This window comes from Natator depressus, chromosome 1 (assembly GCF_965152275.1).
Source record: "Natator depressus isolate rNatDep1 chromosome 1, rNatDep2.hap1, whole genome shotgun sequence".
Lineage (NCBI taxonomy): Eukaryota > Metazoa > Chordata > Testudines > Cheloniidae > Natator > Natator depressus.
The window spans coordinates 66,204,516-66,220,807 of NC_134234.1; the positions used below are offsets into that span (position 1 = coordinate 66,204,516).

At 36.5% G+C, this 16,292-nt stretch overlaps 1 protein-coding gene across 10 annotated transcripts in view; it reads left to right on the forward strand.

Annotated features, from left to right (window-relative positions):
* Window positions 1–16,292, forward strand: part of PCDH17 (protocadherin 17) — a 103,273-nt gene that overhangs the window by 21,945 nt on the left and 65,036 nt on the right. For 7 of the 10 annotated variants that reach the window (XM_074961584.1, XM_074961610.1, XM_074961620.1 and 4 more), the window contains 2 exons: window positions 8,966–9,024; window positions 9,158–9,330. In XM_074961584.1, the coding sequence (XP_074817685.1) occupies window positions 8,966–9,024; window positions 9,158–9,330 (232 nt within the window). Of the gene's footprint in view, window positions 1–8,965; window positions 9,025–9,157; window positions 9,331–14,235; window positions 14,391–16,292 lie in introns of all 10 variants that reach the window. The other 3 variants (XM_074961639.1, XM_074961647.1, XM_074961601.1) reach the window with 2 other exon arrangements.

Sequence of the window (16,292 nt, forward strand, 5' to 3'; positions counted from 1 at the left end):
TACTGGGGAGCTCGATAAATAGAAAGCCGATTATATTGGCAGCATAACTCCATTAATAGGATTCAGATCTACATTATTGACAAGTCAGTGCTGTTAATATGATCCAGTATATTAAATTGACAGGAAAACTAGAACAATAGGATGCATCTGCAGCCTAATTGACAGGGAAGCTCTTTCAAAAGGTTCTTAATGTGGTTTTTATTGACAGTGTGGCTCTAGTAAGTACATATCGTTGGTCAAAAGTGAAAATATATTGGATACAACTATACTAGTAGGCTAGAGTGAAGTAGTTATTGTTCTGGTTTCCCATACTGCCATCTTAACTTTGATATAAGTCATATCAAGTCCCCTCATAAGAACTTCACAAATACCTCTTAAAGCATCAGTCTCAGCTGCAATGCTCACAGGCATTTGACATGTTGTGAATTATTTTAAATGTGCTCATCTTTTTTTTTAAATGAATAGAGGCAATACAGAGTAATGTAATAATGTGTCATGAATTTCATTATGTTTATTTATTGATTCTGCTCTGCAATAGCAGAGGCAGAGCTATTGTATTTTCAGCCAGAGCTCTTTATACAGTGTGGTATTTGGCACGTCTTTCTATATGCATTTCTTGTGCCTTCTCCAAAAAATAGTTTGTTTTAAGAAGTCATATTACAATTAAATATTTTCTTACTGCTTTTCCTTCACTTTGTTTATGTTCTCATCAGATGTTCACATCTCATGTGAATGAGGCTGAAAGACCTCCTAGTGAAAAAAAAATCTCCATTATGCACAAAGGGAAGCAAGAGTTGGACCCTCAAAGTCTTCCCTCTGATTGCCATTTTAGTAGGAGAGGAGTCATGGACTGAGTGAGGTTGTCACCCTTTCCCCAGTTCTTCTCTTTTTCGTGGAGAGAGATTTGGCTGCTAGATGTCTCTTGTATCTCCTCTTGCAGTGATGGGGAGAAAAAGGGATGTGTTAGTCTGAAAGAGCTTTCTCTCTGAGGGGGGAAGAATTGATCATGGAGAGGTTGCATTCTCTCTTGTGTCTTTTATTTCAGATGCTAATCTGGCCAGGATCCATCCATCCCCTTTCCCATCTATCTTTCACTTTTCCTTTTTACAAGGGCTAGGGGGAAATCTGGCAAGTATTCTTGCATCTTTTTTGTCTGGTGAATTGCCAAGTACACCATTGGAAGAACTTGGCAAATAAATAATAATACATGGATTGGGGACTGATTTGGCCAGGATAATCTGTGATGCTCTAGTTTATTATATCAGATGTAGAGAGCGGTGGATATCGCTCATTCTTTTGTTCTCTGCTTTCCATGTATATGGGTTTGAATGTGCAATCCATGGCCTCCCCAAAAGAATCCTTCTTCCTTTGGGCAAAAGAAAAGCAAAAGAAATGCATGATACCAGGAACCTGCAGTCAGTATCCCTACAGCAGAGGCTGGTGGTACAATCTGCACATGTGCCCTTGTTTATCATGTGTTTTCTTAATGAAAATATGCTTTTGGACAATGTCATATGTTATTGGAAAAATCATATAAGCACACTGCACGTTTTCTAATATGGAAACCCACATTTTAGAAGTGTGAAGCTTCCCAGCCATGTATATATGTAATATAAAATATACCACAGCGGTGCAATTCCAGAAGGAAATGAGAGCACAGCACATAAGAGGACAATTGTTCCTAGATTTGTCTAGAATGGTGTCACTTTTTAATTCTATCCTCCAAATAGGTAAAATTCTTCATTACTGATTTATGTACAACTCTTTGTTCGCTGTTGGGCCAATACCTTTTGTTAATGGTAAAGGTCTGAGGTTTAAGGTTTTTATCCCGAAATAAAAAACTAAATCTTCAGGCCAAGTAAACACACTCAGCAGCAGATTTACCAAGAAATCTTTTCTTTCTCTTTGTGGAAAATTATACCATGTGGAACATAAACAGTTTCTAACAAAATCAAGACAATTGTCTGTTCTTTCAAAACTAGATTTGGCAGAAAACAGTTCTTTTGTCTTGCGAAGTGATTGCCAGTATGTAAGAGCTCTGTTTCACTGGGTGGAAAATACTTGGAATTAAGGTTTTCAGAAAAAGAATTGAAAGATGTTTGAATTAGATATTAAGTGGCAGTCTGATAAAGGGGAGAGATGTTCCATTTCATTTTCTGCTAATGTTTAATTAAAAAGATGTTAGAGTCAGCAAAGACATTTTGTTTTATTGTGGTTTCAGGTATGAACACCTACATAAAATAGACTTGCATTGAATCACACATTTTGCAGATGTCATGCTTCTTCTTGTAATTCTGAGAACATAATCTGAGAAAGATTATGAATATTCTAGTTGCCTAATATTCATAAATCTGATTAATGTTTGTCTTCTTTTTTAGATATTAGAATAAATCTTCTTCTAAATATGACAGTTATTTCTGGACACAATTTGTCAAGAATACTTGAATACCATGTTTCTCTAAAATTTTCTGGAATTGTGTTGTTTTCAGACGTTTATTTTTGCAAGGGAGGGAGCTGTTAAGTTGCAAGCTTGAATTTTCTGTCTTATTTTCTAATCATTTTGTGCAAGCTAATGAGAAATGTACCAATAGTGGATTACAGACTGGAGAATTGCAGTGTAATAGTGGGCCTGATTTTGTGAAACAGCTTTTAAATTTGCATCTATGATTTTGGAAGCTCTACACATGCACAAACACCCAAATCTGCACCAGTAAAAACCTTTGGATGCAGAGATGTGTGATTTTGTGCACACAAATATTAAGAGGCAAGGTTCAGGCCCCTTTGGAAATTAAATATTTATGTAAGGGACATACTGATGTTTCCAACGTGGACCCAGATCATACTCTTCTGTCATAATACCCAAGGGAAATGACTCTGGAGGGGAAAATTTCCACAGGTATCATGAAGTTGCCCTATGTTGTCCCGCTGCGGAATAGTGGGATGCGTGCAAACTTAGTGGATCCCAGAGGGTTGTACCTTTCTCCTGCAAATCTTCCCAAAAGAACAAAACCTCTAGAACCATCGTGGAAATCTTCTTCATCTACAAAACATTAAAAACATTTCATTTCAAATAATGTAGATTTCAGTACCCACATTCTTCCCTTGCAAGGATTAACAAAAATTAAAAATGGGAGAGACCTTTTAGCTCAGCAAGACTATCCTCCCCTGCCACTAGAGGAATGTTCACTGTAATACAACATCATCTAGGGCTGTATCCAGTCTTGTTTAAAATGTTTCAAATGGTGGGGCTTCCATATCTTTCTGTAGTAGACTATCCCTCTCTAGTGGATCTCATTAGGAAGTTGTTCCTAATATTCAGCCTCTTATTATCTCAATTTCCTCCTTTCCTTTCTCTTAAATTAATCTTTTTGCAAGTAGTAGCCATTGTAAAATTAAATAGTAGAACCTAACCAGTGGACATGCAAATTTCTGGGTCACATGGTTGTGAATTTGGAAATTGAGAATTCTGAGTTCCCCATATGTAAGTAATAAGCAAATGCAGTGTTGGTGTACTGAAATGTATTTCTTCTGAGTACACAGATCCAAGCTGGTATCAGAGAATGCGGATAGGTAGGTGTGTACCACAGCATGCAATTTAAAATTCCATGCGGCCAGCATTTCTTATGACTAAGAGCAGAATTTGTATGTGTGTTCTTCTTCAGTACTTTATCATCACCGTGCTTAATCCCTGTCTAATGCACTGTTAGTTAATTTTACTCAGTGAACATCTTGAATTCCGAATAAAATCTCCAAAATCTGATGCTTAAAAGCTGATGTGGGGGTTTGGTGCGAAGGTGGGTAATGCTATCTGCCTGTTCAATTGGGGGAGCAGACCAGGGTGCATTAGTGTAGCCCCTTGGATGGGCTGCTCCAGGCTTCAGATTAGTAGCTGTTGCCCAGCACCCCTTATATGGGGATTCCTGATCACAGAATACATGTAAAATGCAGTCACCTCTCTGCCCAAATATATTTGAATCTGTTGTAGAAAACACCTCCCTAGCAGCCAGCATGGCTGCCCCAACTAGGCCCTACTATGCAATGGTTCTGTGGACAGTTCTAATAATTATAAATGGCAGTTCAGTTCTGATTCTTGAACATCCATTCAACATCTAGTTCAGTCAAAAACTGACCAATAAATTATTTCCTAAGAATTAAAATGATCAAGGCAACTGCTTAGATTGCAACATGTAAAATCATAAATAGTGTTTAATAGGGGTGTAGTTTGCCTGCCCTTTTATCTTCCTTCTCCTCCAAACACAAAAGATTGAATTCTCTGCTGTTGTAATGCCACTGATTCTTAAAGTTTGACTGTGTTACTCTGGTTGTGTGATACCAGTGGCACTTGAGGTCTTATCCTATACTGTATAAATGAGTGTGTTCCATGTAAACGAGTTCAAAAGTTAGCAAGGAATATGGGCATACAGTATGCCACTAATAAGATCTGCAGCTAATAACATAGAAAGGTTTTGGGTAGTCAGAGTGCAACAAAATGCTTTTTGCTGGTGGTAGGTTTTTCAAAAGCCATACATTGCTTAGAATTGCAGCGGTGTGGCATAAAGTGGTATGACTAATAAGTCTGCTGAAAATATTTAAGATGAAGTTTGGTGAAAATGTTTCATATCTGCTTTCATCAGTGTTACATTTTTTAATTTTTTTAATGTCTGCTCATTTAGGCTGGGATTGTCAATGCAACCGATGTGAGTTAGGCACCCAAATCATTTAAATCAATGTGAGTTGGGAACCTGACTCCCTTAAGTGCCTTTGAAAATCTCAGCCTCAAAGCTTAATGTTTAGTATTTATTATCAATGGTTACAGTGTATGTAAGGATAGTCTATGTAAGGATTTTGCCCTCTAGCTAAGCGTGCCCTGCTGTAGCTCATCATTGGTAGGGAGTTTCCAAGAAGTGGTAAAAGTCTATGTTTCTGGAGTTGAAGGAGTAGGATTTTACACTTAGTTCTGCAACTATACATAGATTATCTAGTAATTGTGTGTGTTCTTTTGTAACAATGGACTTATTGTAGGATGGCACCCAACTGTTTGTTTTTATGCTAAGTATAATATGAAGAAAATTAGTTGAATTATTATTGAGTTACAGGTCATTAACCTTTACTTTGATGATAGCAGCTCCATAGTTAAGATTGCAGTTAGGGTTCCATTATGAACCCTGTTTTTCTTATCCCTTGTAACGTGGCATAGAAAAAGTATTTTCAGCTAAAATTCACTTTAACATTTAAATTCAAATGTATGTATTCCAAAGAATGTTAATTTATACAAAAAATTAAAATAATGGAAATGGGAAGTAAATAATCAAATACTCACTCCATACAGCTTCATGAATAGATGTTCATTTATAAAACATCACATCTAATATTCAAAAAACAACTTTAACTCTGCTGCCAAATACCAAACTGTCATGCATCTAGCAGGGTTATGCTTTATACCATAACACCTACAACATTAGACGTTTTATAACTGTTAGTTATAGATCCTTTTGCCACTCTTCCCTCCCAGCTCCTCTGTGCTTCTCTGGCAGCAGAAAGCAGACAGCTAGCTCACTCAGTCAAGTGGGTTTCCCCTTGAGTAGGCAAATCACTAGGTCATACAAATCTGGTATATTCTACTGTATGCACCATGTTCCTATCCCCTTGGGATTGGAGACTGAAGGCTGTGTGGCCAGAACGCACATTGCTCCAAGAATACTGGCAGTACTGCTATGGGGCAAGTACAAAACAGTGTAACATGGCTTGTTTTGTCTTGCACCAGTGATCAAATACCTTCAGATGATCCCAGGATTGGAAGGGAGAGATGGAGAAAAGCCATTTACACCCTTTCCCCAGGTATACCATTGGCACTGGCCCATGGATTACAAATGAAAGTGTAATATATTCTAGACCTACTCTATCTCTCTTCCTTTATATAAGTAAGTATTGTGCAAGCCTTGGTGAAGGAAAGAAAATTGATTGTGGGGTTTTTTGAAAATATCATAACCCTGAGTGCCTCGGAAGAAGGAGGGTGAGAAGTTTGCAGAAATCGCCTGTTGTGATTTGGCTATTATTCCTTGGGAGGATATGTATGCTCTATGATACAGATGGTGTGATGATTGGTGCCGTTCCAAGAATCTAGATAGAAAGTTTGAACAGAGTATTATGAGGCATGGACAATAGATGTAAGGTGGATTGAGCTAAATTTAATATGTGGACTGTATCTGTAAGATAGCATCTTTAACTTCAGGAAGGTAAAAAGGGAAATTATATTGAGCTATAAATATACTGGATGAGGTAACTGGCTTTTTGCCTCATAATGGAACGATAGATGGGAACAGTGTTGATTCTGGGTGGTCTCTTGAACATAATAGATAGTTGGGATTAGGAAGAGGCAAATGTCTGATTAGTATAGATAAGAACAAGAGGTTGGCGTCACTGGCTAATAATAGTTGAGACGAATGGGATCTAGAAAATAGTCTGTGGTTGGTTCTATTGGCTATAAACAGTATGCTGGGTGGGATGAGCTTGATTTGTGAGCAGTGGTAGGCTGTTTTCAGAATGTATATAGTGTAGGGTGCATGAGTATAAGAACATTTCTGGTCTATAGGCTGAGATTGAACAGGGATATGGGAGCAGAGGTTGTTTTGGGGATATGTTATGTGGTATTTAACATGTGAATATTTAAGAGAGCACATAAGTATTTAAATATTCTAACAGTTTATCTTCCTTCTCCCATTTCATAATTGTTATTTTAATTCCTTTACATGCCTATTTTAAAAACTGTAATATTTATTGATATATGTACATTACAGCCTACATGTTAACTAGCAAGCTTAATATAAATAAAAAGCTAACAGAGGCTTTTTTTGATAGTAGATATTAAGGATCATGTTTTCAAAAGGGCCAAGCACCAAACGGCATCTGTTTAGGCATCTAAATGAAGTGGCTGGGTTTTCAAAAGTGCTTAGCTCCCTACAGCTCCTACTGTGAGCACTTTTCAAAATCTAACCTCAATAGTGAGAACTGAGCACTTCTGAAAATCTGCTCCTAAGAGGCTTGCCTAAGGTCACACAAAAAGCCAATGAAAGAGCTGGGATTAGAACCCATAACTCCAAAGTTCCACTTCTCTAGACTACGTTTTCTTAGATTATAACTAAGAATATGATATTTCTCACAACAGAAATCCATTTTACCTTCTAACATCTGAATAAAATCAGTTGCTATATGCATATATAAACCCCTATATTTGAAAAGCACTGTGAAGATTTGAGGCTACAACCATGAATTGGAGCCATGAATCTAAAACATTTTATTTTAAAAAAAGAGGAGTAAAAGTCTGATTCTATTGTCAGACATATGATTTGCATTGCTACACATCTTAAAAGTAAACTCTCACATGTGCAAAATCAGATTATTTTAAAATCAACATACACAGTATGGTGCATTCCAAATCTGAAATTTGAAACTGCTTCAAATGTTAATACAAAACGCCTGGTAATAGTGTACCAGCTGTCTGTGCCAAAGAGTTAATAAGCAGTAAGGGGGAAAAAACCCAGAGTATAAATACTCTTCGTTAACTAGTGGGTGAGAGCATGTAGTTTTTCCCCCAAATAATCTGTAGTTTAAAAAAACACACCACAAGTTATATAGCTAAGTTTATTTTGCATATACTGGGAGAATGATAGATGTTTGATAGTTGGTTGCAGCAACCAACATAGAATAGTAGATTTCAGATGTAGGGTCACATTCTCCCAAACTTCCCATACAACCTACAAACAGCAGCAAATCATTCTTATTACAGTGGATCTTCATCAGTTGCACATAACAACAAACAAACCTAAGAAATTAAATTGGGAGCGAATAGGGAAAACAAATATTTAAGCGACTAGTCATTTATGTAAACACTTGTCCTGCAACATTAAACCTTACCTTGGGCCTTCTGCTTCGTTAATTGAGTGCTCCCTGTGTTACTGATACTTATGCGCTAGATGCCGTTCCTGAACTCATTGCTGCGGAGCATAATGGCGTGATATGAAATGTTTCAGAAAACAGTAGAAGCTTTGTCGCTAAGTCAGCTGCAAGAAGAAGTGTTGTGTATGAATGTATAGTATATGGTGTTTTATGAAAGATACAGTCTCTTTCTCTCTCTTTCTCCCAAAGAACTCTAGCTGATGATACAAGGGGAATTCAGTTCCCTTTGGCAGAACTCCATGTCAGTCTGGATGCTCTAAATACTCCTGTTCTACAGTTACTTAGCTCATACTGCTAAAAATACACTAGTCACAGACTTTATAAAATATCTTCTTTTAAAAGAATGTTTGGCAACAACAATCATTTAATGTTATTGTGTGCATGCAACCCCTATTTTTCAGAAACAGCTATTAATACTGATGAGAATTAATTAGAGAGACAAAATCAAACATATGCATAGGGCTTGCATTTGGTTCCAGTAATATTTAAAAGAAAAGACCCATAAACCACTAACAGAAAGATTCTTAAACTATGTTTTTTGCAATTCAGAAGTAATGTACGAGTTTAAATGAAATTGTATTCAGCAATAAGAGCATCAGAATCCCAGAAGATGATGTAACTATGTTAAAAATGAGCATTATTGAATAATTCACTTTTATAATATGCAAAAATTGGGTAATTTTTTTCTTTCCTCTTTAATAACCATCAGTCTTAATATCTAACTAATGAAAAAACATAAACAGTGTCATCTGTCAGGTTACTGAAGGAGAATACCACTTATTATAGCCTCATTGTTTACTTTAGCAGGTAATTTGTGGATCGGAATCATTTAATTGTTCTGAGTACATAATTACATGCCAGCATTTTCCAATTTAATTAAAATGTACAAATCTGAAGATTAAGGGATTTTTTTGAATTATTAATTATTTCTCCTCTAGGAAATCTTGTTGCTCTGCAGGAGATTTGTCCAGTGTACAACTATACGTATTTTTTTCCTTCTCTTTCACAGACAGACAATTTTCCCGCAGAGCCCAATTACATGGGCAGCAGGCAGCAGTTTGTTCAAAGGTAAGGCCTATTAAATAACTTTCTCGGCTTCCCCATTTGCATTCTTGTCAAAATTGCTTTGCCAGAGAGTACAATTCAAATTGGAACAAGTAAATACAACTCTCTCTTTTTTTTTTTTAAATATGTATTTCAGTAGCTCCACGTTCAAGGACCCAGAAAGAGCCAGCTTGAGGGACAGCGGGCATGGGGACAGTGATCAGGCTGACAGTGACCAAGACACTAACAAAGGCTCCTGCTGTGACATGTCTGTTAGGGAGGCACTGAAGATGAAAACTACTTCAACTAAAAGCCAGCCACTTGAGCAAGGTGAGTGAAGCTTCCAATACCTACAAAGTGTAAAGCTTAAGCAATCATTATAAACCTATTAGTGCTACAGTTGGAGTTTATCATGGTGGAATAGCCTATTGATACTACTATCAGATAAAACAGTAAATCTTGGCCCAGAGCAAAGAATGTTCAATATCTTTAAGTATAAACATGAAACTACAATAGCCTTTCTTTTTTTATTCCAAAGAAAATTTTAAAAATCATTAAAAATTAGTATTTTTCCAAAACTATTAGAGTATATTTTGTTTTCATGGACATTTCCATAAATGTATAGCGTACAGTCTTTCTGCCTACGCATGCCTTGAAAATTGAAATTAGATATGATTACAACAACAGACAAAATAACATCCAGTCATTTCCATTCTTTACATAGTTTGGAGTGAGGTTTAAGAAAAGATCTTGGATATCAGGGGAAAAAAAAAACTGGATCAGAAGAAATTTTCAGTTCAAGGCTATATTTTCCTATTTGTAACGTTGACTTCACTATTCATCGCAATATAAGAAGCAAAGTGTCAAATAATGGCATCATACGATTTTCAGTATAATCATTTCATTCACACCCTAAGAAAGATGCAGATAAATGTCTGTTAAGCTGCTACAATGATTTATACTAGGACAGCGGCAATGCTCTATAAGCATACATTCTGATAAATAAGCATGTTTATTGCCTCAAAGTCTGTGTCCAATTCTTTTTTTTATGCCTTTTCACTAATTATGATATCTTCTATTTCAAAATAAATATGACATTTCCTAACAATGTCAGCCAAACTGAATGCTCCAGCATCATGTATGTTTGTGTTTTTTGTTTGTAGTCTCAAAAGCAATGAGAAAATGAACAACTGAATTCTTTTGAATTTACTGTCACATATCTGTTAGTCATTTTAGTCTGTTGTGTGGAAAGTGATTCACAATGTTAAGGATATTTAAAAATTGATTAACTAAATCATTCTTAATGAGAAGCTATATTTATAATTAAGCAGAAATACATTATAAGCTTTTTATTAATTGATGATTAATTGGAACTAGATTTTTGCCTCTAGCACAGTCTGATCTGTAGCACATTCATCAGCAAATACACGCTCTACTTCATTTTTCTGATCATGTTGAGATTGCAATATAATTTTTGTTGTGTACAATATTTATAATGCTGCAGTATAATTTATTCTGTGTGTATTGGAGGGTTGACCTCATACAAGGCCTTGTTTTCCAAGTAATAAATGCCAGAAAGATTATTTTTTTTCCTGACCTTTTACCACAGTGACTCTGCTTATAATTGGACATTGATCTGTATAAAGATGCAGTGCTGGACTTTTTTTTTTTTTTAAAAAGAAACTGTTTGAACATGGATCTAAGTTTCTCAGTTTTTGTATAGAAAACAGAGGACAGGGTCTCCAGGCTTCAACATAACAGGTAACCTGAAAGTACAATGGAATTCCAAAAGACTAATAAAAAGTGGAATTAGGAAAGTTATGTTCTAATAATCTAAACAAAACAGGTGCATTTTTAGGAAAGGGTTAAAAGACAGAGTTTGTATTATTGCATTTTGTGCAGCAACATGTTATACACATCAAGCCAGGTACAGGTCAGAATACAAGAAGACTAGTAAGCAAATTTAGTCAACCATTCGTATTGCTTATTTTTGTAATCATGCAAAGAGCTATTCGGAAGTTTGCATTTGTCATCATATCTGGATGAGGGGTCCTATTAATCAAAAAACTACTCATGCAATTGGCTCATATTAATTCCTCAGTTTCTTTTTATACAGAAATTAAACTATGAATATTAAGTGCAATCTCTTGCTGAATGTCAGCAGGAGGCATTTAGGTAAATCTGTTTTGGGGGGTTTTGCACAACAAATTAAATGTAAACATAGAGACGGCAAAGGGAGCTATTTTTCAAATGTAATTAAAAAGGGTAATGATATTTGTTGTTTCCTGTGAGTTCTTCAGGAACAAAATGGATGGTGGAGTTATGTAGACTAGGGTTCCAAACCTTCATTGAACTTCATATGGACACAGAGGTTCAATCCATGCAGAGATCATTGCAGGAATGAAGCCCAAAAGCCCAATTCTGTTCCTACTGAATCAATGATTGTTTTTCTGTTGATTTTAATGCGAGCAGTATTGGGCTCAATAATTCTACCTGCACCGGTATATTCTTTCTCTTCAGAAAATGGGTTTTGTTTTTTGAATGAAAAGGCCAGTTTGTGGGAGGAGACGTATGACAAGTAAGATAGTGAAAGAAAATGATCTTGTTTTCCATAAAGAAAAATTGTCTTCCAGGGTAAAAGAGATGGAAGAGTGGCCAAAAACCAGTGGTCTAGACCAGAGCTCAAAGTGGTAGTAGAAGTGCTGGCTCTGTCATCATTCTAGGTTGCACTCAAGGATGGAAAACCATCAATTTGTAACAAAAATTTAAGCCAGGTGGTGTTTGTTTAAGTATATTTAAAATGCTGTTGCTTTTGTTGATCTGAGGTCAATTAGAATTATTAGGTGTTCAGCACTTTTTAATATCAGACCATGCTTAAATGGACTCAGGAACCTAATGTTAGGGTTTTGAAACTCTTGGCCTGAGTTTGTGTCTGCAAACTTTTGTATATAATTTCCAAGCATTCCTATCAGAAGTGTAGCTCCAGACCCAGCCATGGTAGCAGCAGCAGGGACACTCGTGTGAACTGGTTACTGATATGTTAACAACTGTGTCATCTAATCTGGCTCAGAGCAGGTCTAGACGACATGGTGGTTAAATGTCAGTGGTTGATCTACACTGTACAGCCACACAGTGCTAGCAAAATGGGAAATTTTATGAAAAAAAATGTCTAGGATAGAAATAGCTTCTGGCTGATATGGGGATCTGCGCAACCCAGCTCACATTTCGGCTTCCACCAAAGGAAAGAGACAGTGGAGAGCAAAGCCCAAATACATCTGCTGTTGAGAACGTTTGATTTTGAAGGGGAAGTCTACAGGTGGCACTTTTCGTTTTGCGCTGGTCTCAGTACTATTAAATATGGGAGAAACTGCAAATGAGAGAATTTTTATCAAAACTAGACATTGGCCCCTAATGGGAAAAAAAAAACCCACACGCTTTAAAAAAAGTCACTGGAACAATAAGTCTTGTGTACTAAACAAGCATGTCTCCATTCAGTTATTTCAGTGAAGCCATCCTGCTGTATACTTCAGTCCTCTCTTTCTATAAAAATGTCTAGCTGTCTTTTAATCTTATTTATACTATCTGATTCACTATTCTTACTAAGCAACTTATTCAATATGCTTATGGTTTTGCCAGAATTTTTTGTTTATGCCTCATTTTTAGGCTGTGTCCCTGAGTTATTTTAACCCTTTCACCAGACAGAACAGTTTGAACTCATTCCCTTTGTTAAACACTTTTAACAGCTTTAAATAGTTCCTATTAAGTTACCTTGAAACTCTTCACTGCTCCAACTGAAATAGCTCATAGTATTTTTTTTCCAATAGTATTTTTTAAATACTGGAATCATTCTTTTTGATGCCTATGGTTTAAACATAAGGGCAATAATATCTTTTCCTGGAAAAGGTGACCAGAACTGAAAATCATATTCTAAATGGTATCTAGAAAATGGCTAGTACAATAGCAAAATAATTTGTATTCCATCCTTCTGTTAGTGCATCCTAGAAATCTATTTTCCATTTCTTGCAGCTATCCACAAAGCTGGATATTTTTCTAATAACTCTTAAATCCTTTTCCTGGTTAGAATGCTGCAGGATTTCTATTTCATTTCTATGTTGGTTTATTTTCATTTCTGTTTTGGTAGCGGTTTTCCTACTTTTTCCTACATAAAATTATTTTATTATTTTATTGTCAAAATTACTTTTGAGATCAAGTCTCTCTGAATCTAATAGCCTTGTTCAGTACTTGTTGTAACACAAGGTGTGGTATCATAATTTCAAATATATGATATCAAAGTTTGCTTTTCATCCACACCTCACAGGAGGAGTTTGCATAAATGCTATTGCCTAGTTAACAATAACTTTATTCTTGAGAGAGAAGAAAGGACAGAGGAGCCTCCTGAGAGGAAGATTAGAAGGAAATTCTTCAAGATTCACGTCAGAGACTCCCTTAAACCCTATAATCTGTTTACCAGGTTTCTCCGCTAGAGGGTACAGTTTTGCCCTAATTTACACAACACGGCTAACCAGTATAAAAGGGGCAAAATGAACCCGCAAGAAAAATAAGAGATACTAAAGCATCAGCCCCAAAATATAATACTTCTTTCTTCTTACAACAGAAATACATATGCATCTTAACTGAAGTAGCACTACCTGCAACAATCTTATAACAAAAACATTATCAGTGTTTTAACATCTCAAAGAATATTCTGAACTCTTGAGTTTGTCCACAGAACAAAGTCCCTTAAAGTCTGTTGTAGCTTGTTTGTTGATTTTTTCCACTCTTTGAGCAAGAGTGTGATAATTTGTTCTTAAAATCCAGTACTCTGCATTGATTCCCCAATAGTAAGCATGAGATTATCAGAATTTTTGACCAAGAATTTTTCTGATCTCCCCGTTGACAGCCTTGTCACAATTCCTGAGGTCCCCAGGATGATTAAAAGCCATTGGGATCTATTTAATTGGCTGAAATTCAGCCCTTGATGGTCAGTGAGGAAAGATCAGGCACAATTCTGTTCTGCTCTCTGACACCATCACCAATGCTTTTCGTGCCATTTGGAATGATGGGTTGTTAAACAAGTGCACTAGTTTAATGAGATATCCAAACAAGAAGATTGTGGAGAAATTCCTTCTCACAGTTTGGTGATTGCCTCTGCTGAGAAACTGATTCAGGTTGGGAGTCCCCCCAAAACTGACACAACCCGTGAAATATTTTGTTCAACATTGCTTCCTCCCATAGGTTTCCCCCCCCGGACAGAACATCTTCTATCACATTCTCTCTGTGCCCAGAATGTGAATAGCTGTCAGACTGCACTACTTGTTCTGACGCCACCTAAGAATCTTTATGTCCAAGAATATCATCCACTCCAACTTGGTTACCCCTAACATGGTCAGGTAAGAGACTACCTTGCTGTTGTATGTCAGGACTTGCACGCAATACCCATTCTTCACTTTCATCTGATTCAGTGTGATCCAGACCCAGCAATGCCAGCTTGTTTATACATAGAGTCTCTTACCTTTTGATGTCTCAGGAACTTTTCTCATTCTGATTTAGAAGTATCAGTTTCTAGAATTATAGAGTATAGAAACTATTTGATAGTGCCCAAAATAAATGAGGTTTTATCCCTATCAGATTTGTTCCTTACCATACATTCCCTGGTATTCCCACTCCTTTTCTGACTTCTGTGATTTAAGCAAGCACATCTGTAGTTTTATGTAAGCAGTTGCCATGGGAAATGCTAGCAACAAAGCTGCTTTATCAAGGAAACGACCTATCTAGCCAGCTGTCTCTGACGAAATCAGTTACCAACACCCCGTGAGATATTTGGGTAATGCAGTATCATTTTAACAATAGGGATTTTAGTTTAAGACTCAGAACCCACTGTGGCTTTTATTATTTATTTATGGCTTTTATGCTCAGCTCCAAAGGTTTCTTAATTTTCTGCAATGCGTAGGATCTGTTGGGAAACAGTCAAATGAAAAAGAGTCCCATTCAATTGCGTCACATAATGGCACACAGCTAAAAAGTGAAAATATTTTAAAGTGCTTATGTACAAATGCTAGAAGTCTAAGTATTAAGATGGGTGAACTTGTGTGCCTCATACTAAATGAGGGTATTGATGTAATAGGTATCACAGAAACTTGGTGGAATGAGCATAACCAATGTAACATGGTAATACCAGGGTACAAAATATATTAGAAGGACAGAATAGGTCGTACTGTTGGGAGAGTGGTGCTATATATGAAAGCAGGCATAGAGTCAAATGAAGTAAAAATCTTAAATGAACCAAACTGTACCATAGAATCTCTATGGATAGTAAGTCCATGCTTGAATAATAAGACTATAGCAGTAGGGATATATTACCGACCACCTGACCAGGGTGGTGATAATGACTGTGAAGTGCTCAGGGACATTAGAAAGGTTATAAACATTTAAAAAACTCAATAGTAATGGGGGATTTCAGTTATCCCTATATTGACTGGATACATGTCACATCAGGGCAGGATACAGAGATAAAGTTTCTTGACACTTTAAATGACTGCTTCTTGGAACCCACAAGAGGAGAGGCAATTCTTGATTTTGTCTTAAGTGGAGCACAGGATCTTGTCCAAGAGGGGAACATAGCTGAACCGCTTGGTAATAGTGACCATAGCATAATAAAATTTTACATCCCTGTGAGGGGGAGGGAGAAACACCAAAGCAGCCCACCCCGGTACCATTTAATTTCAGAAAGGGGAGCTACACAAAAATGAGGAAGCTAGTTAAACAGAAATTAAAAGGTACAATGCCAAAACTGAAATCCCTGCAAGCTGCATGGAAACTTTTTGAAGATACCATAATAGAAGCTCAATTTAAATGTATACCCCAAATTAAAAAACATAGAGGACCAAAAAAATGCAAACATGGCTAAACAACAAAGTAAAAAAAGCAGATAGAGGCAAAAAGCATCCTTTAAAAAGTAGAAGTTAAATCCCATTGAGGAAATTAGAAAGGAGTGTAAACTCTGGCAAGTGAAGTGTAAAAATATAATTAGGAAGGCCAAAAAAGAATTTGGAAGAAAAGCTAGACAAAGACTCAAAAAATAACAGCAAAAAAAAAAAATTAAATACATCAGAAGCGGGAAGACGGCTAAACAACCAGTACAGCCCCTGTATGATTGAAATGCTAAAGGATCACTCAAGGAAGATAAGTCTTCACAGTCTTCACAGCTGAGGATGTGAGGGAGATTTCCAAACCTGAGCCATTCTTTTTAGATGACAAATCTGAGGAACTGTCATGGATTGATGTGCCATTAG